This window comes from Nannobrachium achirus (assembly GCF_963921795.1).
Source record: "Nannobrachium achirus genome assembly, chromosome: 18".
NCBI classification, from domain to species: Eukaryota; Metazoa; Chordata; class Actinopteri; order Myctophiformes; family Myctophidae; genus Nannobrachium; species Nannobrachium achirus.
The window spans coordinates 18,783,047-18,809,395 of record NC_137825.1 but is presented as its reverse complement, the minus strand read 5'-3'; the positions used below and the strand labels follow the sequence as shown (position 1 = coordinate 18,809,395).

Below are 26,349 nucleotides of genomic sequence, written 5' to 3'. Positions count from 1 at the left end.
TTTTTTATTGGGTTCCTTTTTATTTCCCTGTTTTGAAAAAAAAACCTGCCTGGCTGCTGCTGTCTGTACCGGTCCGCACGGACACACACTCTCTCCCCCCTTTCTATCTCTCTCTCTCTCTCTCTCTCTCTCTATCTACCTCTCTCTTTCTTTTCCCCTCTCTGTCACCAGTCAGTCACCACCACCACCACCACCAGCAGCAGCAATGGACGACGAGCACGTCGGCCGCTCTCCGGAGCAGAAGAGACCCTGTCACGAAGCAACAACCAACGGCCTGACGAACGGCTACCACCGCGGGGACGGCAGCAGCAGCAGCAGCAGCCATAATGGATCTCTGCCGGAGGACGGAGCTGCAGCGGCAGGAGGAGGAGGACAGGCTGCTTACAGCGTGCTGTCACCGGCCAAGAGATGCAGGATGCAGCGGAGGAGAATGGACTCTGGCAGGAGGAACAGACCGCGTGAGTAGCATGGAGATAATAATAAGCCCTGGTTGTTATGATGATGATTGCATTGCAGACATATGTTTTGACATTGAGTGTAATGGTATTATGTTAATAACAACAATGCTACTACTACTACTACTACTACTACTACTACTACTACTACTATGTTAATAACAACAATACTACTACTACTACTACTACTAATATAATATAATTATTATTGTTATTGTAAATCCATAAATGTGATTGCAGAGAATATGTTTTGTATGTGCATTAGCCTAATATAATAATAATAATACTTCTACTGATAATAACCACCAATAATTTTGTATGTGTAATAATATAATAATAATAGAAAAACTTAATTATGACTGATGATGCAGAGAGAGTGTGTGTGTGTGTGTGTGTGTGTGTGTGTGTGTGTGTGTGTGTGTGTGTGTGTGTGTGTGTGTGTGTGTGTGTGTGTGTCTCGTGTGTGTGTGTGTGTGTGTGTGTGTGTGTGTGTGTGTGTGTGTGTGTGTGTGTGTGTGTGCGCGCGCGCATGCATGCATGTGTGTGCATGTGTGTGTGAGAGAGAGAGAGAGACAGAGTGAATGAGTGTTTAGTAAAATGTTGTATCAATAGACTACATTTGGCTATCATTCTGTGGAACACAGAATGCAATTACATGACAATATATAATGCATTATCATGAAATATGATATTTTATTGCTAGTCTAAAGAAGTAAATGAGAGCTCAGACCTGTACAGAGTGGCCACAGTTGGATTAGAACAGGGGTTCTCAAACCTTTTTAGGCTGTGACCCCAAAAATAAAGAACTGGGGACCCCCACCCTGACAAGCACTTGGAATTGTAGGTATCAGATTTAATGTGACTCGGTTCCACAGATAAATATTGTGAAAATAGCAGATCTACATGCTCACAACACCTCGCACTGCGAGGCATTGTGAGCATGTAGATCTGCTATTTTCACAATGTCCGCCTCTTGCTTACTTCATATTTGACAGTTTGGTCAGTTTGGTATTAAAACGGTCTTGAAAGTCCTTAAATTGTCACGTTATAAATGTGCAGATACCCTGTATACAATTATACTGTGTGTTGGTTTTGTTTACCATTGAGTGAGAAGGAAAAAAAATAGCATTAAGCTAATCATCTGGGGACCCCACAAAATAATTTGGGGACCCCACTTGGTCCCGACTCCAAGTTTGAGAACCACCGGATTAAAACCTTGGCACTAGTGCCTTGCTCCACCTGTTGAGCTAAGCAGGGAATTGAACCTCACACCATGGCAGTGGGACTCGCCTACAGTTAAATTAATAATCCAGTACAGTAGCTACATTTATTTCCTAACTTTATTTTTCGTGCATGCACTTGAGCACCTTGACTGCATTTTATCTGTGGTAGGTGCTAGGCTATATAAACAGAATGCTGCTACTACTACTTTCTACTTCTGTTACGATGATGATGATAATTAGGATGAGGGTTATATTGTCATTATTATTATTTTAAGGTCATTGTTTGGAATTAGTAGGTCTGTATTTTTAATAATAATGATGAAAAATATCTAATAATGACAATGATATTTATCAATAAATAATAATGTCAATATATCATCATCATAACATATTGCACCTTTCATACATAAAATGCAAATCAAAGTGCACAAAATAATAATGTTCAACAGACAACATTATACAAGGGGTGTGTGTGTGTGTGTGTGTGTGTGTGTGTGTGTGTGTGTGTGTGTGTGTGTGTGTGTGTGTGTGCGCCTGTGTGCGCCCGTGTATGTGCCCGCGCGCACGCGTCTGTGTCGTGCTTGCGTGTGTCGTGCATGCATGCATGTGTGTGTGTGTGTGTGTGTGTTAGTGTATGTGGGACATGCATGCATGCATGTGTGCGTGTGTGTGTGTGTGTGTGTGTGTGTGTGTGTGTGTGTGTGTGTGTGTGTCTGCGCATAAGCTGACCTAGTTTGTTTTGACCCACAGTAGGGGGGCGATGACTGGAGACACACACACACACACAATTCAATTCAATTCAAAGGGCTTTATTGGCATGAGAAAACATACATTTACATTGCCAAAGCAGAAGAGTACACAGTACAATACAATCAATCAATATAATACAATCAAAATAAAATATGTACAATTTAAAGGGGTGCCAGTTTTCATGTATGGAGATTACTCGATGCAGACAGTGCAAGGATGTACTGTATATACACCATGATCGGTAGTCTTTAAGGTGGTTGTGTTCCATTTGATGTCCTTCTCCTATCACAGCAGCTCACTGCTGCTGTGTTTGCACATTGTCGTACTTAACCCAGCAGATTTGGGAGTTTTTTATCATTGGTCATGTTTTCAAACTCTCCTTGTGTGGTTATGATCTGTGGGAAGTATGTGTCTCTGATGTCTTGGTACAGTGGGCAGGTGGTTAGGAAGGGTAGTTCAGTTTCCACTTCATTTTGTTCTGTTTTCTCTAGGGAGCCAGGCACACACGCACGCACGCACAGTTCGCTCTTTGCTTCTTTTTGAATAGAAAGCCAGTCAGACTAGTGTGGAGGGAGAAAGAGAGCGAGAGAGAGAGAGAGAAATATAAACCACTGCATGGAATAACAAAGATCAGCTGTAATAATAGAACACCTGTAAGCCTGTAGATTTATCACAAACTAATGAAACAATATACTAGAATACATTCCTCTCCTCTCCTCCCCTCCCCTCCCTTCCCCTCCCAGAGTGTGTTGTATTCCCATTAACACAATGGCGACTAATTTAAATTCCTCTGCACCAGTTCCAATTCTACTGCATGAATGGCCTATTGACTCTGTAACGTGTGTGTGTGTGTGTGTGTGTGTGTGTGTGTGTGTGTGTGTGTGTGTGTGTGTGTGTGTGTGTGTGTGTGTGTGTGTGTGTGTTGGTTGGTTGGTTGGTTACAGTGTAAACAACCAACACACACACACACACACACACACACACACACACACACACACACACAATCACGCATTTGTTTCTCTCTCTCTCCATCAGTCTCTACGGAGGTCATTTATTCGTGCTCTTTTACTTTTTCTATCTTCTTGTATGTCTCTCTCTCTCTCTCTCTCTCCCCCTCCCTCCCTCTCTTTATTATTGTGTGTGACATCTTCAGCAGTGTGTTATTGGAGCCCTCTCGTTGGCTCAGCCACAGTCAGGAGTTGTGCAGAAAACACTGACAGTCGGCCTCAATCAATCAGCTCCCACGGTGGCTTCGGAGGGGCGGGCTGTTAGGGGTCCTGCTCAGCCAATGGTGTTGGCTGCATTGTGTGTTGTTTCTCTGTGAGTCTGTGGGTTGGATATTGCTGCCAGTGTGTTAGACCCCAGAAAGTAACAGCTTCAAGTTCAGAAAGTCAACGACAGGTGACTGGAATGGAAGATGCACTGTATAGGCTGTTTTGATTTGTTTAAAACTTCGTGGACATCCCTCTCTGCCTGACAGGAGGCAGAGTGTAGAAGAGACAGACAGTGTGAAAGCTGAGTGGGAGACGGTTGTTAGGGGAGACAAATATCTGGGAAAGCTGAGAGGGAGACAGCGTAGTTGGGACAGACAGTAGGGAAGCTGAGAGGGAGACGGTGCAGTTGAAAGCTTAGATGGAGACAGAGTAGGAGAGAGAGACAATAGTAAAGATGTGAGAGACACCGTAGGAAAGTTGAGAGACGGACAGTAGGAAAGTTGAGAGGGTGTAGGAGAGACAGACAATAGGAAAGCTGAGCGTGAGACAGTGATGGAGAGACAGACAGTAGGAAAGCTGAGAGTGAGACAGTGAAGGAGAGACAGACAGTAGGAAAGCTGAGAGTGAGACAGTGAAGGAGAGACAGACAGTAGGAAAGCTGAGCGTGAGACAGTGATGGAGTCATGGAGAGACAGACAGTAGGAATGCTGAGAGTGAGACAGTGAAGGAGAGACAGACAGTAGGAAAGCTGAGAGTGAGACAGTGAAGGAGAGACAGACAGTAGGAAAGCTGAGAGTAAGACAGTGAAGGAGAGACAGACAGTAGGAAATCTGAGAGTGAGACAGTGAAGGAGAGACAGACAGTAGGAGTGGGCTGAGTGGGAGACAGTCAGACGAGTGGTGGGTTCCTATTGGTTGACCTGCACTTCCTAGGTAGCACCAGGATCACTCGAACCAATCATGAAGCTCATTATCAAGAAACCAGGTAAGATGCAGGAAGAACTGTCTGAAATGTATATTATTGAGCTCAGAAACTACACTTTGAGCAAAGATGATGCCTCCTTATTGGTTTTGAGATTTCAAAGCCAGCAGGGCCGGATTAAGACTCAAGGCGGCCCCTGGGCCATTGCCTTTTAGGGCACGCACGCACAACACTACTTGAGTTGGAAGGCAACAAATTGAACAAAATCACCTGAAGATATGAGATTTTAGATTTTGAGTTGGTTGGATGTATGCATTTGTGATGAGGATTTTCTTGTTGTAAGTCCATACAAGTGTGTTTTCATTTGTTCTAAACAAAGACAGAAACTAAACCATTCATTCATATTTAATTTGATGGAGAAAAACAAAAGAAACTTTAAAATATGTGTGACCTCTGTTTGTACAGACTGTGGCTGAGGCTTCCATGTATTTGTTCATATCCATCCAATCCATCATGTGTTATTGCTGACAACTTTTAGATGCTCACATTTTTAAAAGTAGGTTGACTTAATAGAAGGATACATTTTAGGAAGTCAAGTCATGCAGGGGCGAGCCCACTCCAGACACTCTGTCATTACGTGTGGGTGTGGGTGTGGGTGTGGATGTGTGCGTGTGTGCATGCGTGTGTGCGTGGGTGTGTGTGTGCGCGCGTGCGTGCGCGCGCATGTGTGTGTGTGTGTGTGTGTACCTGTAAGTGTGTGTGTGTGTGTGTGTGTGTGTGTGTGTGAGTTTGTCTAGCTATACTTATGGGGACTAAACGCATGTTCACACAGTCACCTGCAGGGGGGTGTGGGGACAAAATAGTAGGTCCCCACAACGGTTAGGGTTAGGGGTTAGGTTTAGGGATAGAGGTTAGGGTAAGGCCACAGGACTTGCATAAAAATGAAGGAAGTATATGTAATATCCCCACAAGTGATGTAAATATATATTGTGTGTGTGTGTGTGTGTGTGTGTGTGTGTGTGTGTGTGTGTGTGTGTGTGTGTGTGTGTGTGTGTGTGTGTGTGTGTGTGTGTCCTCCCAGTGTCCCATCCCATTCTCCCCAGTATAATACCATCCTTGTGTGTTGGAATGCAGTCTCCTAGGCTGTGCTATGCTCAGCTCAACTCCCTAAATTACTCAGTGTCAGTTTAACTCTGAATTTAAACCCTGCTTTTGATTCCATTTGTACACTATATGAGTGTGTGTAAAAAGTGATGGAAGATTATTAATATGTGTCTGTTTTATCGCTGTGCTCAATATGCCTTTGCAGGCAGAAGTTTTCATGTTGTTGCTGAGCATTGATGGTGACTGTTATACTACTAGATCAAAATCTAAATCTCAGCAATCTCTGTCACCATAGCTCAATGCTGCAGCATAATAGAGAAATAGGGTGTGTCTGTAACTGTATCCATATCCATATCACACACACTCAAAATCGAATCATCCAGCATGTAATATCCTACTATCCTACTATAAAATCCTACCATAAAATCAGGAAACCTCTCTCTGTCTGTGAGAATCCATTTATCTCCTCAGTGGGCAGTAGGGATGGGATAATAATGGAAATTACATGTCACGATTATTGTTAATCATGTAAAAAAAAAATCTGCTTAACGATGATGTCACTGGTAGACAGTAGAGATGGACCGATTACAAAATTCTTGGCCGATACCGATCCTCCGGTTTTATGAAGGTCTGACCTGCCAAAACCGATTTTTCCGATACCGATTTCTTTAGCTAAGAACTAGAAAATATGGTTGCTCCAATACCCTTTTTTCAGGCCAAGTAGGCCTACAAGACATACTTCAATTTGAGTACCAATAAGCTAGAAGAACACTAATGCCAAATCAATCACAATAGTACAATATCCAAAAACACAGACAATATCCAGTCTAATATGACCGTCTGTTTTTTTTTCTCCTTCTTTTTGGAGACGACATTGACACAGGATTATGGAATATATCCTTACATTGCAGTAATCAGCACCATCTGTATTCTGTAGGCTGCCACTAAGTAGACTGGCTGCTACTTGCTAATGTTTACTTTAGTCACAGGACCAGAGCATCATGCTATGCAGTGCCATAGACACAATTGGCATAAAACCGGTTTTATGTCAGTGACCTGCCGATCACCGATTCGGCCGGTTTGATATAATACCTGCCGATTTTTGATATTGGCCGATACCGATGTCCATCCCTAGTAGACAGGTTTCCGAACTGCCCCACAGCCCTCCTAAAGGGGAACACACACCAGACACGCGGGCGGCTGTGCAGCGTCGCAGTAATTGACGTGCGTGAAGTGCCGCACGGTAACACCAACTGGATGCGGCACGCTTAACACTTTGAGTGCCAGCCCCCCCTGCCCCCCGTCCCTTACCAGTGCCACCATTAGGTCCCATTCATTTCTGCCCCAATTCCAGGGAATAAATTGGAAATGATCCGATATTCACATCGGAACAAAAATGGGAGGTTTGGTAAAAGAGGATTTTTTTTTTTACCCAAAAAATTTTGGAGTGATTTCGGTGAGCGGTTTTGGAGATAGGTGCTCGAGAGTGCGCACTGCGCAAACCAGTCAATAACCTCAGAAATCTAGATTCTGAGATATTTGAGTTCAAAGAAAAAAAACTTTAGGAAGCCATAGCAACAAATTGGTAAATGGTAACGGAACACAAGTACCCTTGACAGAAAGAATGACATGCCTACTTTCATTATGTGCAAAAAAAGTTAAAACAATATTGTACCATCGTCTAGTTTCAAGGGGGCAAAGTGAAAAAGTATGAAATGACTCAGAAGGTAGAAATTGCCTTACATTTTGATAGAACTATGCACTGTGAATTCACTGTGTTTTTACCTGGTCTAGAAGGTCAGGAAGACAAAAAGTCAGAAAAGCGATGTCAACCTTTTATTTTATGGCAACATCGAACCCTAACCCTGGTGAGTACCTCACACATCCAGCATGAACATATTTATGTTCAACAATATTTACAAATATTTCCAAAAAAAAAATCACAAATATGACTTCACAAAAATAAAATATAACTGGATAAAAGTAAAATAAAATAAATGTGCAGCAAGTAAAGAATAAATAAAATAATATAAAAGTCAAAAAAAGGCATTCAACAAGCCAACATTCAGGAGTCAAAGGCACCACAAATCAAGGTCAAAGATGGTACTGTTCACCGTGTGTGTGTGTGTGTGTGTGTGTGTGTGTGTGTGTGTGTGTGTGTGTGTGTGTGTGTGTGTGTGTGTGTGTGTGTGTGTGTGTGTGCGCGTGCGTGTGTGTGTACCTCAGGTGCCTCAAAATGGCCTGGTACCTGTTCCTTGCCATTGTTCTGGGAAAGTACGGCATGGCAATGTTTTTTTGACCACTGCATGGCAATCTCCGGCTTGTGAACGATAGCTGTGAGGAAGAGAAGTCCCAGAAAGTTCTTCAGCTCCCCTAGAGTGACATTGGTCCAGGCAGCGAACCTACAGTGTGTATGACCTATGCCTGACTCCTCCGCTCTCGCTATCTCCGCCATCATACTGTCCTCTGCGTTGTCATTGGTCTGGTTGCAGATCGGGCTCCCATCCTTCCTCCATCCAGTCAGACTCCACGGGCCCTGTATATGATAGAAATAAATACAAAATACTAAATGAACGTGCTTCTGTATAATTTGTATGTTCTTTAGCAAAGGCTGTCGCACAAAAGTAGTGAAAACAGCAGATCTACAAGCGAGGCGTTGTGTGCTTGTAGATCGGCTGTTTTCACTAGTCTAAATAATTTCAAATGTATGTATATATACGTGGCCACTGAATTCTATAGGCTCTGCTTTGATACAAATTTGATACAGATTTGAGATCGATTTGATAGATTATTGCCAGACCCATGAAATGGGTAGGCCTACATAAGCAAATGTCGGTCTGTCCCTTTTCTATATAAAGGGTATATATGATGATGACATGATGATGACATGCCTACAAAAGGTATGATATCATAAATGATGATGACAGACAGGGGGTCTGGCACAACCAGGTTGACCTGGTCTAGTTATGTCACACACACACACACACACACACACACACACACACACACACACACACACACACACACACACACACACACACACACACACACACACTGATTGTATTACTAAACTATCTATCTAGGTATACACACACAATAAAAAACTAAACTATAAAGAAATGTATTCTTACTGGAAGAAGTTGGAGGAACTTCATACACCTACTACAAACCATGGATTGACATCTAGACCTACTGCACATACAGTATGAAACAGAGCTGATACCTTTATGTACTATGAGGAAAATAATGCTGCTATTTGTACCCTGTATATATATAAAATGACAATGCGACATAGCTCTGTTTGAACAATGCTGTACCCCCTCCAACTGTATATTTTCAACTGTTTATTTTATTTTATTTGTGATACTTGCTTTGGCAATGTAAACGTATGTTTTCTCATGCCAATAACGCTCCTTTGAATTGAATTGTATATTACCAAATGCACCCTACGTGGAAAAAAAACAATAGCAGGTCAGGCTTATTGACATCGGTTATTGATTGATTGAAGAATGTATTACAAGCTTGCATTAGAGTAGACCTACAGATTCATGGCTCATTTCCACAGGAACACACTTTATGCATATCATACAGTGGTGTGTTCTAGACTTTTTTTGAGGGCATACGATCAGCTACTATTCGTTTGGCCAGGGCAGACGCTATAGTACATAATCCCTATCAAATACGCTACTTTGAAAGGTTCACGAGGGCAGACGCCGTTCATATTTTATTGTTCCTCCATCACGGAGGTATAGAGGCCGGCGCCTGGCGGCGCCGTGCCTGCGAGGGTGTCCCAAGTCGGGCGAGGTGTGGAGGGAAAGACAGACAGACGTATAGAACATATTGAAACGTAAAAAGCATAGCTTTATAATGCTTACCCGGTTCGCTGATCGCAGCACACCTCGGCAGTGCTTCCTTCAGGGCAGGGGGAGAGGGGAACATGTTTCCATTCAGACATATCTCCATTCCGACAGTGACATACACTGCTCCAAACAGCCTGCCTCCGGTCCGGATCACCGCCGTAGCTCCTCCGTCCACTGTGGATGGCTGGCGACGTTCCTTGGCTCCCCCGACACAGCAGCAAAAACACAGAATTCTCTTCAAATCTCCGGCATCAGCGTTCAACGGCATCACCGTTCATCCTCACGCGTCGCCTCAGTCAAGTCCCAAACGCAGCCGCGCAGCAACAAACGAAAGTCCAACTGGTGCTTCGGGTTTTGATTATGGTCGGTGGCGGCGCTGGGCTGCGGGCTTGGTGTCCACGGCCACGGGGCATGGTTCGGCTGCCTGCTTGGTCTCCATGTGCGGCCATGACTTGCTCTCTGATCAGCGGAGCAACGGTCCGGTAACTGGGACGGCGTTTTCTTTTTTTACAAAATGGACGCTCTCTACCTTCCGATCTCTCTCTCTATCTCTATCTCTCTAAATAATACTACATCTAATGATTTTATAACTAATTCTAGCTCATTCTCTCAATATATCTCTCTCTCCCTCTGATTGCTGTGTGTCCGGTTAGGGTAAAAGTCACTGAACTATTTGAGACCCTTGTTTCTGGGGGGAACCGGCCAACCAGCATGCTTGAATTTGGTCACATAAGCGTGTGATGTCATGCAGGGGCGTCAATTGGGTATGGCAGGGGTATGCAGCTGCCATACCTTGACAGGGGGAAATAATAAAAATGTACTTTTCATCGTGCCTGTTGCTAAGGTATGGCAACATGACTGGTGTCTTCACCAGACACCAGTCATGTTGCCATACCTTAGCTTGTTCTGAACTGACGCCACTGAATTGTCATGCATGACGACCGTCCCATCGTCCAAAAGGGCTGTATCTTGGTTACCGCATAGATCCAACACTGTACTACTGTAATATGAAAAAAAGCATCTGGCGTCATATGACGCCAATATTATTTTCTGGCATCATTGCCAAGTGCGTGTCTGACGTCATATGACGCCCTGGCACTCAAAGTGTTAAATAAGACAGACCAAGTAGAAAAATCATGAACATTAGTGAGGAATTATATGAAGATAGGTTGAAAAGTGGTGAAGTTGTCCTTTAAGTTGTTTATTAGCATTTTTGTCAACTCTGTCACATTGTTAACAGTTTCTGATTTACTGTGCATGCGTGGTCACAGTCTATGGGCTCAGTTGTCAAGGTTACGATTCCCATAGGCTATAGCATCTTCTCTATTACCATGGTTACCAGGTTGTTACACACGATACAAGATCAAATGAGCAGCCTCCTCTCCAAAAGTTTAACTGAGCATTTGTATTGTAGAGCAATAGCAGATGTGCACACATCCCCGGGTATGGATTAGTTGGAATATAATGCCACAGCTCTTAACCTGTTAAAGTTCAACAAGGTCTAAAATCCAGGTCCCCTTTCCCATCTTCAGTGGTTCCCTGAAGCTGTGAGACAAGTCCAGGCGTGCCATGTGATTTGTTGACAACCACACATTATTACTGCAGTACACAAAAACAAAGCTATGGTGGGCATGTTATCATAGGTGAACTTTGTTTCTCCACAAACCTTTTAAAAAAGTGAAAATAGCAATTCTACAGCCGAGCAACTTGTGAAGCGATGTGTTGTGAACTTGTACAGTACATGTAATGTGCAATTTTCACAAACTTTGTTACTATTTTGCATGACAGTTAAAGATTCTGGCACAGCAACACATTTCTGCGTTTACCTTCGTCAGAGTGCATTCCAGGTAAACGCTGTGTTCATGTGCCGGAACATTTGACTGTCTTGCATGGATATGACAACATAATAACAAAACATTTCAGGGAGGAGTGCCTTGACTTTCTCTGGAAGTATTTGGATGGAACCGGGGCAGTAAAAAAACATAGGAAAGGACTTTAATTAGGATACAGCAGCTGTAAGGGAATAGTCATAACTTATTTCTCATTAGCTACACCCCCACCTCCCAAACACGCTTTGATTGATTGAATACTTTGTTAGCCGTTTGCAAAACAAAAGTACAGGAAAGTACAGTTCAATGCAAGGTATCCTAAGAGGATTCTAAACCCGAGAAAGCCTATGGCTTGTTTCTATTGGGGTCCTTTGTACACTTAATTCATCGAAAAGCATATCTGGTATGTAATAATAAAGCCTATTAGCTGCATACCTCCAAATGACACTGGAACCTGTTGTTTGGCCTCCCTGCTTCCACTGGTAAAACAACACAGATGAAGAGGAGATAGCTTCATTACATGTTAATGGAGTGAAACGCACCCTGACCAAAACTCAACGTGTGTTTAGTGTCCTGATCCCTGGATAGGGCACGTAGTACACCTCACCGACCTCACAGGAGGAAGTGCAGGCCCTGTGCAGGGCGTTGGATCGAAACATGAATCTATCTACAACTTATCTACAACAACGCAGTGGCACACTGGCAAAGCATTCCGTTCTATTGAGGTCAAGAAGATCAATAAGTCCTATTTGCTAGTGAAATCAGGCGTTTGTGAAGATAAGATAATGGCAGCCACGTCTATTAACAATCATGTAAACTTTCTTATGTACATCCTACAGAGTACAGCCGTGTCCACAAACATTAAACCATAACAAGAGTGATTTGTATATTCATCCTTATTGATTCATCTCAACATCTCTCCATCTAATCGTGAATCTACTACTACTACTACTACTACTGCTACTACTATTTGAATACGAATTATGTAACTACTGTTGTTGTACTGATCAGCTCCCATTGGTCAACAGTAGAGTAGAGACTGTGTTTGTACTGTAGCCTTGCGTTGCGTAGAGTCTGGCAACGCAAGGCTAGTTGTACTGCTCAGCTCCCAGTGACCAGTGTACTGGTCAGTAGTAGGAATGTGGAGGTGGGTGTTGCTCTAGTGAAGTCTATTAGCTTACCTTGTCCCAGTTTTAAATAACTGTTACAATATTTCATGTGACTGATCTAAACTGAGCTTGTCAATTATTATGTGAATTTGACCTGTGTGTGTGTGTGTGTGTGTGTGTGTGTGTGTGTGTGTGTGTGTGTGTGTGTGTGTGTGTTTGATCTTGGTGACATGATGATGACAGTTTTCAGTAAATATTTAGCGACGAGTGTCAGTGTGCGGCTGCTTTGTTGTTTTTAGGTCATGATCGCAGAAACCTCCATGAGGTTATTTCAGTTCATTTTTGGCGATTAGGAGTTTGGTTTTCAAACACGCACGTGCGTGCGTGCGTGCGTGTGTGTGTGTGTGTGTGTGTGTGTGTGTGCGTTTGCTTGCTCTTGGTGGGACTGTCTTAAACAAACAACAATGGGTTATTTCAGTTCATTTTTGGTGACTATTTGGTTACAAATATTCTAGTAATCAGCGTTGTGAACTTGTAGATTGGCTATTTATAAAATGTGTGAAATGAGGGGTGGTGTCATTTTAACATCTAGACCTAAACTCTAAATGTTAAATAGATAAATGAATGAATGAATAAACAACAAACACATTCTCCCCTGTATTCCCTGTTTGTATGCTGACATGTCTGTCTGTCCGTCCGTCTGTCTGTTTGTCTGTCTGTGCAGCCTTCCCCTGGTTCGGGATGGACATAGGAGGCACGTTGGTGAAGTTGGTGTATTTTGAGCCGGTGGACATCACAGCAGAAGAAGAACAGGAGGAAGTGGAGAACCTGAAGTCCATCAGGAAATATCTCACCTCTAACGTGGCTTATGGTGAGAAACCTCGCCTCTCCTCTCCTAATAACATGCCAAAAATTAGCCTGGAGACCAATCGAATCTGCCAAAAAAAGTTTAAAAAAAGTATATCCCTAACCCTGGGCAGATTGGTCTGGCACTCCTCGGTTTGAATTACATTTAGCTCACCCCAGAGTTATGGGTGACCAATCAGAGCCCATTATTCAAAGTGGGAATTTCTTTGCTGTGAAGCTTGAATCTGTTCGTAACCGCCCCTTGGAAATTAAACTTCACCACCAAAGTTACGTGGATATTAGTCTGGCCATGCCAGGCTAGCCCAATTATGTGATTAATGTGATTAGACGCGTGCAAATGTTTCTGCCTCGGGTTCGATCACCTGTTTCTGTTTCCCAGGCAACACGGGGATCCGGGACGTGCACCTGGAGCTGAGGAAGTTGACCATGTGCGGCCGAACAGGAAACCTGCACTTCATCCGCTTCCCCACGCACGACATGCATGGCTTCATCCAGATGGGGCGCGACAAGAACTTCTCCTCTCTGCACACCACGCTCTGCGCCACGGGGGGAGGGGCCTACAAGTTTGAAAACGACTTCAGAACAGTGAGAAAGAAGCTGGCTTGACAGTTAACTTGTTGTTTCTGCGTTTGCAACAATGCGATTGGAGATCTCTGCCTGCTGATATCTCTGGTGATCAAAGACCGGTGTATCAAAGACCACACTGCTTTGGTTGGATATACAGTCACATTTTGTCACACCTACAGTACTAATCAAATTCATATTTGTACAATCGATTACGCATTTTCTCCCCAAAGCCCACAATGAACTCATTGACTGCCTAAGCCTGAGTTTCCCGAGTAGTAAACTCAGTAAACACAATAGATGAGTTAATCAAGGATCAGTTATTCATTTGACAGCCCTTGTGTGTGTGTATGTTTGTGTAGCCTCGGGATCCAGGCATTTCAAGAAGAAAAGCCTGGGCTAGCCCCCCTGTAACTGTGGTTCACAACATTTGAATTTGAATTTTGTGCATAGAATATATGTAGCCGTTCAGATATCTTATTTTACATCAGTATTGTTCATGTGAACTGGTTTGTTTATGCTTATCCTTTATAATTATCAAAATCACTATACTTTATCACTCGTTTTCCACCGCGGCATACACACCTTGTTGTGAACTAGTATGTTAACTGCATTCATTTTCATGCTCCCCCTCTCCCCTCTCTCTCTCTCTCTGTCTGGTGTGTGTCTCTCTCTCTCTCTCAGATAGCGGACTTAGAGCTGCATAAACTGGATGAGTTGGACTGTCTGATCAGAGGCCTACTGTACGTGGACTCAGTGGGCTTTAATGGACAGCCAGAGGGTTACTACTTCAGCAACCCGTCCGATCCGGACAACAGCGTCAAGCAGCCCTGTACGCTGGACAACCCCTTCCCCATGCTGCTGGTCAACATAGGTGGGGAATGTTGTTAACATTAATATGTTTACAATTCACAATTTATCCAGAGCGACTTACAATTAGGGTTGGGATCCGGAACCAGCTGGGAACCGGATCCATCACATTTGGAAACGTTTCCGGAACCGGTTTATCACACTCTCAGAGCAGGTATGCAGACTTCATGTCTGCTATACCTTTACAATTTCAGTGGTTCTCAAACGTTTACATTTACACTGAAAAGCATTACCCCGAATTAGCGTTCGGAAAGCTGCACGTCAGAAAGTCAGAACTTTCCAACGAAAAGTTCAGTGGTCGGAGACAGTATGGGCAGCCCTTTAGTCATGTCATACATTACCACTTCCTCCAAACATTCGGTGAGTGAACTTGTGACAAGAACGTGCGACAGATTGTCCTGATGTGTACCATCCATGTTTATGGACACCCCCCCATAACAGAATAGTGGTAATGTTCTGTAGCCATTTGTTGCAGTGTTGGAGGTCTTGAATTTGTAATTATTTGTAAATAAGCTATTTCTGGTGACCAGCATTGTCATACAGCAAGTATAAATCAGGCTTTAAAAGACATTGCAAGAGTCTGTAGTCAAAGTGGACAATTTTTCAAGCAATTTCTGTACATGTTCAGCTGTGGTTAGGTTTTATCGTGTTGTGATGTTTTTGTTTTACTCTGTAGCGCTTGGTTCCAAATGTAAAATAAAGAAATAATAATTATTATTAGTTAGGACAAGTTGATAGAACACGACAAAGACAAGAACAAACATTTACAGATAGACATTCAGAATACAGTAATGAAATAGATTTAATTATCCGATGATGAATGGCTGTTACTCCACAGTGACAATATTCATGATTATACTCAGGGCTACATAGAAGGCCAAATTGCTTTATCAAATTATAGAAACATAACTTATTTGTCACGATTTACTGTGTTGACTCTGGTCAGGGTCAGGAGTGTCGATGCTGGCAGTCTACTCTAAAGACAACTACAAACGAGTTACTGGGACCAGGTAAGATTACTCTGTGTGTGCGTGCGTGCGTGCGTGCGTGCGTGTCCACAATGTCCTGGTCATCAGAAGAGAAACAGTTGTTTTATGGTTTAGACATATTAGAGCTTGGCTTAAAGCTGCACTGTGTGTCTTTCCTCTTCTCCCCTGGTTTTTAACCCGTTTTCCTGCGCAAGTGCTGAAATGTTTACCATTGAGCTAATAGAGCCTGCCTGCTTGCTACAGGGGATAAATTGAGTCTTGACCATCAGGTCAAAATTCCTGTGTCTAGGTGAGACATTTGACTTACATGTGTATGTGTATGCATGTGCAAGTATTAACGTGCGTTCATATCACGATGTGTGGTGTTAATGTGGGCTGTGTTTATCGTTGTCCCCTACAGTAGGGATGCGACGATAAGCGATATTATCGTTTATCGTGATAAAAAACATTCACGGTAAACGTATCGTGGAGATTTAATTTATCTGGGAAATTGTCCCCCGTCATGCACTGGGATAAATTCACCTTTTATCTGCCAAGCTGCATATCCTTAATATATGTACTTGATACCAGGCCTAGAATTTCGTCATTTTAGGGGCAAGGCCAGTTGGCCTTTAGTGTTGTCAAATTTTTGAGGGCACAAAGGCCAAGTGCCAGGGCAAGAAGGCCATCAATTAAAACAGTGATTTTAAGTCCACGCCTCGACAGTCATAATTAATTTTGCTTAAAGATTAAGTACAAACAAAAACTGTTGACATTTTAGACTAGTTTTAGTCATCATGACAATTATTTTACCCCTTTATTTACCCCTTAATTGGACAAAGATTGCCATGTAATCATAATTATTTCACACAACATTTCCTCTCATCCTTTTGATGAAAAAAACTATTTTAGGAATACAGTACAAGAGAACACAGAACACCTGTCCTGGTTATATAACCAATGTCTATTCAACCAACTGATCTCAGTACATTACAGTAGTACATTACATACAGTACAGTACAGTACAGTAAGACAATACCAGCTAGTAGACAATGTCCAGTTCATCCAACTGAACCCACAACCCAGTAGCCACAGCCTAACATTACTAAACAACACCTGCAGAAGTTGCAGAACCACCAGTCCAGTAGCCTATAGGTAAATAAGCATGTACACCACACACACACACACACACACACACACACACACACACACACACACACACACACACACACGCGCGCGCGTGCACGTGCATACACGTGAGCGTCGCACGCAAACAAGGGGGCTAGTCGTTTGAGTTTGTGTTTGTTGTTGCTACACGCTAGGATAACAGTAGACCAACATGGATTTAACATTTTTGTATGGATTCTTTTTTTTGAGTTCAGGTACGTGTACACAGCCGTTCACTCACATTCTCTCTGTCTCCACACATCTGCGCGGGGGGATTATTTCCATCACATCAGCTGGTTCCCTGTTCTAGCCTTATATATTCCTTTATTTTGTCGCGTGTTGGACGTATGGCTTGATAACGTTGGAACATGTTGCAAACATCCTCCATGCCTCTGTGACAGATAAACATCGTCGCTTAGTAGTTTTGTAACTTTTACTGCTGTGTCCATTCAACTCTCTCTCTCTCTCTCTCTCTCTCTCTCTCTCTCTCTCTCTCTCTCTCTCTCTCTCTCTGCTTCTCTGCGTGTGTGCGTGCGCTCTGCCACTGGAGATGGGATTTATGGCTCTTTGAAGTGAGCCGGATCTCTAGGATCCGTTCATTTCAAAGAGCCGTTCAAAAGACTGGCTCATTCTAGTCACTAGTTGTAGTTACTTTGTAGATTTTGATTATAATTATCACTTCAACCCTATATACATTTATTTCGGACATAATAGGTACATAGGCCTACCTGCCATTTGAAAATAGCCGATCTACAAGATGTGAGCTTGTAGATCTGCTATTTTCAAATGTTTTTCCCCCTACATTTTATTCATTGGAAAAATTGTGAAATGGGACATTTTGCATAATAAGTACTTTCTACTTTAACTACATTTTGATACCAATACTTTGATATTTTTACTCAAGTAGTCTACATTTTTTATTCCAAACTTCAACTTGTGGCAGAGTATTTCTACATTGTTGTACTTTTTCCACCACTGTTGTTCATTAAAGGAACGGCTCCCTATACTGCGATTGCGAACCGGATCCCATCGTTCATATCAAAGAGCCGTTCAAAAGACTCGATTCGTTCGCGAACGTCCCGCCTCTATCTGCCACTGCATGTCAGAAAGCAGCAGGTGTTTGACCGTAATGCGCATCGCAGGACATATTTCGTACTCTCTTTGTTCGTGAACTAAAATGAAGACAGATTTTAGCCCAGTCTTTATTTTGTAGTTAGGGTTACATTTTCGTCTCCTCTTTATTCCTCAATGAAATTGTGAACTGCTGTGGTCGCTGGGCACTGCATGGGACAGCAGGGGCACCACGGCCACTGTGGCCGTTTGAGCATGTCATTTTTCGAGGGGCACACGGCCAAAGAGAGGGGCAACGACGGCCATGGCCGTCGTGGCCGCCGTGAAATTCCTGCCCTGCTTGATACAGTCTTTTTTTCACTCTCTCTCAAAAAATAGCAGATCTATAAGCTCACAACGCGTCACGTTGTGAGCTTGTAGATCTTCTATTTTTTGGCAAATGTTCTGCCCCAGGTTAATGGATGTTGGGGATATTTTGATTATCCCGATAATATCGTAAATCGCTATTTCTTTTGGTCACAATAATGGTGACATGACATTTTCATATGGTCCCATCATCCCTACCCTGCAGTCTGGGAGGCGGGACGTTCCTGGGCCTGTGCTGCCTGCTGACGGGCTGCCAGAGCTTCGAGGAGGCTCTGGACATGGCTGCTAAAGGAGACTCCACCAACGCTGACAAGCTGGTCAAAGACATCTATGGGGGGGACTACCAGCGCTTTGGACTGCAGGGCTCCGCCGTGGCCTCCAGGTGGACAAAACAAACGCACCCCACAACATATACATACACATACACTCGCAACGGTGGTTTTTGCGAGAGATGCAAGCAACCAGGTCTATGAAAACAAGTTTAAAATAAGCGACTAGGGCAGGTCAGTCAAACTTTGGCCACAGACTCCCATCTGAAAATAATTTGCCACCACCTTACAAGATTTGTGTTGTTAAAATGTTTCGAAAAACATTACAGACCTTTATTTCTTTATTATTATTACTATAATTTGTATTAGTATATATATCAAGATTTTTAGCAGTAGCAAATATACAAGCGGTTGTAGATGTAGTATTTTAAAACAGCCTATATACTGTATGGGTTGAAGTAACTAAACTTAAGAAACAAGCCCAAAAAAAGAAGAACCCGCAACTTCTAATGATTACAAGTGACTTTATAGGTAAACAAGACTCACGTGCACGCAACACACAGGCCCCTTCAATGTGGTGTTCCCCAGGGATCAGTCCCTTCTCAGTACTATTGTATTGTGGCTCTGAAAGAGGTAGCCAGTTCAAGTCTGCCGCTGAGCCAATCAAACCAAGCTATAGGAAAATGAACCTGAAAAGGAACTGGATATGCTACCTTCTGGAAACCTGGGAATACAGTTATGCACTGTGTCTGTTAGAAACCTGGCTGAACTGTAGGCCAGTGGTTCTCAACCTGTGGGTTGGGTCCCCACATGATTGTAATGAGCTTTTAGAACTTGTAAGATGTGTGTTGTAGGGCATTCACCAAATATTAGAATATTCGAATATCAAAGTCACTATTCGACATTGTTCACCGAAGATGAATATTCGCTTATTTTTATTTTCTATTGTTTTCTCTTAAAAAAAATATATAGTTTATAAAGCTTGGCTAGATAGGAAGTCATAAGAATGAGTTGTCAATGCCCCTGGTGGATGAATTTGTTAATGCTCTATACCAGGGGTTCTCAAACCTTTTTAGGCCATGACCCCCAAAATAAACATATTTGAACTGGGGACCCCCACCCTGACAAGCACTTGGAATTGTAGGTATTAATGTGACTCGGTTCCACAGATAAATATTGTGAAAATAGTAGGCGTTGTGAGCATGTAGATCGGCTATTTTCACAATGTTTGCCTCTTGCTTACTTAATATTTGACAGTTTGGCCAGTCCTGTCGAATATTCGACTATTCGAATACTTTGAGGTCGAATACTAAAAATCACTATTCGTGAATGTCCTAGTGTGTCGTTGATTCCCCAAAATAAGGAACAACGTGTGTCCCTTATCAGTTCAACAATGCATGTGTCTTCTAATTTCCAAATAACGGACGATTCCCATTTTCAAGGCACGGTTGGCAACCCTAAGCCCAGTCAACCACACCAATGATTTGCTGATTTGCAACAAAACCATTGCAATACATGACCACAGTCTGAGTTGACCCATTGCAGCTAAGTGCAGTTTGGGGATTCTGTTGCAAGTGCTCACAGGTTGCAACTCGTTGCATTGCAAATCATTGCAGCGCACTGGGCTTACGCTTAGACAGTGCTGGGTAAAATACTGACATTTTGTTCCTAGTAAAAGTATCAATACTGCACTTACGTGTAACACTCTGTTAGGGTGCCCTCACACCAAAATACCTATGAGAGTGGAATCTGCGTTCCGCCAATGCATTTCAATGATAAGGGAGCGTTTTTTGCAGAAATCCTCTGCTGGCATGAAACCGCTTCACTCTCATTGAAATGCATTGGCAGAACGCGGATTCCACTCTCATAGGTATTTTGGTGTGAGGGCACCCTTACGCGTAAAAGTCCAGTAATCTAAATGTACTTGAGTAAAAGTACAAAAGTATTGGCATAAAAATATACTTAAAGTACCAAAAGTAAAAGTAGTCATTGCGCGCTTCGCAAGTTATCATATTATGTATAAAATCATTTAAATGTATTAAAATCTTTTGAAAATAGCAGATCTACAGCTATTTTCAAATAGCCAAAGTTTAAATAATGCTGAATAATGTACTGTATGTTTTGCAATGATTATCAAAATCTACAAAGTAACTTGTTCCTAAAGTTTTGTAAGTGGAGTAAAATGTACAATATTTGTCTGTGAGATGTCGTGGAGTAGAAGTAAAAGTATAGAGAATTTTAAATAGTCCAGAGTAAAGTAAAGCTACCTCAAAATTGCACTTAAGTACACTACTTGAGTACATGTACACAGGGTTCCCACATGACATTCCTGGAAATATTTTGAAATTAGAAAAATATTTTTCCAGTACTGGAAAAGTTTTGAAATTGATCAAGGGTCCTGGAAAGTCCGGGAAAAAAATTGCTACTTTTATTTTTGCTATGCCTTTCTTTGGGCATTGCACATAGGAGTAAGCAACTCGTTATTGTGCTGAATTATTGTTATATCGTTGTTGTCGGGTGGAAACCTTGTATGTCCAAAACCATTCGTTTTGCATTTATCATTTTAGAAATGATTTAAACTAGTGAAAACAGCCGATCTACAAGCACACAACGCCTCGCACCGCGAGGCGTTGTGTGCTTGTAGATCTGCTGTTTTCAGTACTTTTGTGGGACGGCCTTGTATGATGAAGCAGGGCTTTACTTTGCGAAAGAACGTACACATTTTAAACTTGGAGATACGAGGTTTCCACCCGATAACGACGATATAGTCCTGGAAATTGGGTGAAATATTCTGGAAACGCTTTGGAAAAGTTTTGGAAATGCATTGGAAAAAAATGTGTGGGAACCCTGTGTACAGTACTTACTTACTTTGCGGCTGTAACTTAACCCCTGCGTCCCCTGAGAGCAGCTGTCACATTGAACGGAGGTTGTTTTGTGTTGGCTGTAGTTTCGGTCACATGATGAGCAAGGAGAAGAGGGACAGCATCAGTAAAGAGGACCTGGCCAGAGCTACACTGGTCACCATCACCAACAACATAGGATCTATAGCACGCATGTGTGCTGTGAATGAGGTACAAGCACGCATGCACACACGCACGCACGCACGTATACGCACTCACGTATACACACTCACGCGCACACGCACACACACACACACACACACACACACACACACACACACACACACACACACACACACACACACACACACTATATATTTACATCACTTGTGGGGACATTACATAGACTTCCATTCATTTTTATGTAAGTCCTGTGGCCTTACCCTAACCTCTATCCCTAAACCTAACCCCTAACCCTAAGCCTAACCCTAACCGTTGTGGGGACCTACTATTTTGTCCCCACACTGTCAGAGGTCCCCTGCAGGTGACTGTGTGAACATGCGTTTAGACCCCATAAGTATAGCTAGACAAACTCGCTCACACTCTCTCTCTCTCTCACACACACACACACACACACACACACACACACACACACACACACACACACACACACACACATCACCACTGAGATAATGTGTAATATCAGAATGCAACCTCTAGAGGGCAGCAAAGATCCAGTGTGTTTCCTAGTGTAAATGAACACTGGTCTTATTCCTTTTAAAATACAGAGTGCATTCCATGCTTGTTCTCTCCTTGTAAAAGGTTAGATTGTATTATTATATTAGTAGTAGTACTACTACTATGTGTGTGTGATATTTTGACTTTGAGAGCATGTTATTTCTCGCAGTAAATGCTTACTGTCATTTACTGTCGAGGTTGATTGATTGGCGTGTTCATGTGGTCCTTTTCATGTAAATGTGTGTGTAAACTGAAAGGGTATATGGTAGCAGCGTGTCGTTTGTAATAGTGTATGTGCGTGTGCGTGTGCGCGTGTGTGTGTGCGTGTGTGCGCGCGTGTGTGTGTTTTCAGAGTATAGAGCGTGTGGTGTTTGTGGGGAACTTCCTGCGGATCAACACGGTCTCCACCAAGCTGCTGGCCTATGCCATGGACTACTGGTCCAAAGGACAGCTGAGAGCTCTGTTCCTGGAACATGAGGTTAGTACTGGACTAGACCAGGGGTCTTCAACGTTTTCAGGACAAGGACCCCTTAGTTGAGAGAGAGATGAAGCAGGGACCCCCACAACCTGTTCAGAGATTCCATATAGTTTCATTGTTTGACAGCACAATCATCAGTGTATTTTGGATTCATGTCAATTAGTTTTTTCAGATATTTAACCACTTGAACCGTCAATACTTAATAAACATGACCTTTCACTCTGTACTTGGTCTGCTCTTTGCCCGAAAATAGCCTATCTACAAGCTCACAACGCCTCGTGCTGTGAGGCGTTGTGTGCTTGTAGATCTGCTATTTTTGGCTAAAGTTCTCAGAATATGGACACTAGGGTTCAAGTGGTTATTATAAAAAAAGGAGAAAAAAAGGTTTCTATCACTCAAAGATTTGGAGGACCCCCTGTTGTAACTCTGAGGACCCCCTAGGGGTCCCAGAACCCCTGTTGAAGACCCATGGACTAGACTCATCTACTGTAGACTGCATTACACTAGGAATGGGACGATAATCGTTATTACCGTTATCACGGTAATCGTATCGTGGAAATTTAAATTTATCTTGAAATTGTCCCATTAACCCATGTACTGGGATCAATTCACCCTTTTATTAGCAGAGCTGCATATTCAGTACCATTTAAACCCTCTATAATTGGTAGAACAGAATTGGAAATAGTACTTTATACTAGGGGTGTAATGATATAGTAACTTAATCGAAAAATCGATTTTAATTTGCAATGATTTACTATATTGTTTGCAAAAGCAACATATCGTACCGTTTTGGCTTTGTATCGTATCGTTCTAAAATGCAGGTAATCGGTATCGAATCGTTTTGCAGTGCAAATGATCAGTTCTATGGAAATAAAGTATTTGTACCTTGTATGGGGAAAATGAAAAAGAGGGGTCTAAATACCTTTCCATTCGATATAGCTACTCTTGGTCTATTGATAAATGTGTGTAATCTCTGTGTTATTTTCAAGGTGGGTTTGTCCATATATGTGTTGAAATCTAATGACCATGTAATTTCTTTGCTAAATAGTTACTATATCAATTTTAAATCATTGAATCGAATCGTACCACCATGAATGAACCAATATCGTCCTTGTATTGGATCGTCAACCATGTATCGAGATGCGTATCGTATCGCTATTAAAATGTAAAAAATAGCCAAAAAAAAATAGCCAATCGTTTATACTCCTCCTTTCTGTTTTCTGATTTATTTTTCTTGAGGTGAAACGTGCCCCCAGGATTAGGTCATAAACAACAGTCTGACAATGGGGAATAATTAGGATGTGACCTCTTCTCAAATGGCAGTGTGACATGTCATGAACACAGGAGACACAGGACCAAATTATACAGTCTAGAGCACAAAATGACTGCTGGAAGAGACAAACCTGCTGAACTACATTAGACAAGACTGAACTCTCTGTCTCGCAACCGTGCACTTACCAACGAGTCTGTGGCCTTAAGCTAGATGCAGAATAGACCAAAAGTGACACATTTTAACTAAAATCTTTGCTTCTGGGGGTCCCTGGAACAAAATATTTTGCGATGGTGGTCCGTGGACAAATACATATCATTTTGGGGGTCCTTGACAATACAAACTACTGATAGCATTTTCCAGAAAACTGTCAGGATTTAGAAGACATTTTGTAGAATCAGTGGTTAAGGACCCCCAAAATATGTATTTAGCCACGGCCCCCCATCTCAAAATATTTGCTCCACGGATGGGACCCCTATCAAGATATTTTGTTCCAGGGACCCCCAGAAGCAAAGATTTGAGTTAAAGATGTTCACTCTAAATTTTGGTCCATTCGGCATCTACAGTAGCTTTAAGGGCACATACTTGTTGGTAAACGTGCGGTCGCCTCTGTCTCTCTCTCTCTCTCTCCCTCCAGGGATACTTTGGGGCAGTTGGTGCCTTCCTGGAGTTGCTGAAGATGTCAGATGACCTTTAACTTTTAAACTGACCCCCGAGGTTGACCTCTGTGACCCGGAACCCAGCAGCTACACTGTAGAACTGAAACGCCCCGCCCCGCCTCCCCGCCCCCGCACTCACTAACTCTGTCTGTCTCCTTGTCTTTCTATCTGTGTGTGGGTGTGTGTGTGTGTGTGTGTGTGTGTGTGTGTGTGTGTGTGTGTGTGTGTGTGCGTGTGCGTGTGCGTGTGGGTGTGTGTGTGTGGGTGGGTGTGTGTGTGTGTGTGTGTGACTCTCTCATGGCTCTTTTTGACTACATGAACTAAGTGAACCATGAAACGTATTCCATGGTTTCTGGATTTGTTCTCATAACACGGCGGCTCCCATTTCAGACCAGATTCTCAGAACCTAATTTGGGGCCCTGCCCAGAATCACAATCGGAATCATCTTTATTATCACATCACCGATTTTATGGTGGGAGGGGGGCAGTACAGTATGTACATGAGGTTAGACATAAGGTGCATGAGCATAGCAGCCAGTCGCCCAAGGGGATGCCGTGTGTGTGTACTGTAGGTGTAGGCTTGTAGATCGGCTATTTTTGCTTTTTTTTTTTTTTTTTTTTTTCCCTTTGTGATCGACCTCCTCCTTCAGGCGCGGTACAAAACTTTGCAAGTTCTGCAAAGTTCGAGGTTATGGAAGGTTCTGTGTTACCCTTTGTGGGTCGAAAAGAGTCATCGGAGGAAGCAGTTTAGTCTGTCTGTCTCTTTGTCTTTCTATCTATCTGTGTTTGTATGTGGACATAGTGTCCTTGTTCTCTCTCTCTGTCTGTCTGTCTGTCTGTCTATATACGTATATATATGTGTGTGTGTGTGCGTGTGTGTGGAGCGAACCCCCGCTGTCTCTCTGTCCTGCAGTGTTATCATTGCAGACAGCAGCTCATTATGTATGTATCCCAACGTTCGTTCACATACGTCACCTACCGTTGTCGACGGACAACTGCTGCAACCAATCGTATCTGTGTGGATCTGTACGAGAGGCCCGGCCGGCGCACAATCTTTTCTTTTCGCGGACACAATTTAAGTGGATTAAACCGCTTAGAACCTGATGTACTTGGTTGGCTGGAGTCCTCCAGGAGGGGTCTCTACTAATGCGCCCCCCCCCCCCCCCTCCTCTTCTCCCATATCTCCACCGCTTAACAATGCGTCGCAACGGGACATGTTGTAAGCTTGTAGATCTTGCTCGAATGTCCGTGCCCCCAGAATAGGGACGTTAGGGGTTCATGTGGTTAAATGCTACTACTGCTACTGCTAGTGCTACTGCTCCTATGCAGACCGCCGCTGTGACATGTGAATACCCCCAATCCCCCCGTGTTGTCCTCATGGCTCTACCTGTGCCCTCAATGAGGAGATGACGGGCGTGTAGTTCTCTATCCTGGAGATAAGCTGTAAGGTGGAAAAAAAGTGGGATGCTTCATTTAGCCTCCCAGAACATTCCCTCCCTCCCTGCTGCATATTTTAACGTGGAGCTTCCGATGGATTTGGGAGACCTGTCCGGATCCGATGTTCAGTAAAAGGATTGAAGGTGATCTGGTGATTTCACAACGGGTTGTCTGGAAAACCTGGGGCGCACTTGATTTCCTCTATACCAGGATCGCCCTGGTGCTCGGTGGCTGTCAGTCACGGAGTCAAGGAGTATTCTACGGATTGGGTTGAGTTTGATTTAGGCCAGTGATACTCAACCTTCTGCTAGCTTGGGGTAT

At 43.0% G+C, this 26,349-nt stretch overlaps 1 protein-coding gene across 1 annotated transcript; it reads left to right on the top strand.

The window, feature by feature from the left end:
• The first annotated feature begins 194 nt into the window (after nucleotides 1-194).
• Nucleotides 195-25,158, top strand: LOC308303584 (pantothenate kinase 3-like). The gene is made up of 9 exons (XM_080747996.1): nucleotides 195-458; nucleotides 13,190-13,336; nucleotides 13,712-13,917; nucleotides 14,581-14,770; nucleotides 15,713-15,776; nucleotides 18,544-18,720; nucleotides 21,555-21,678; nucleotides 22,538-22,663; nucleotides 24,571-25,158. Exons 1-9 carry the CDS (start codon nucleotides 206-208, stop codon nucleotides 24,628-24,630), a joined length of 1,347 nt encoding a protein of 448 aa, XP_080604122.1. The 5' UTR covers nucleotides 195-205; the 3' UTR covers nucleotides 24,631-25,158.
• The last annotated feature ends 1,191 nt before the right edge of the window (nucleotides 25,159-26,349 follow it).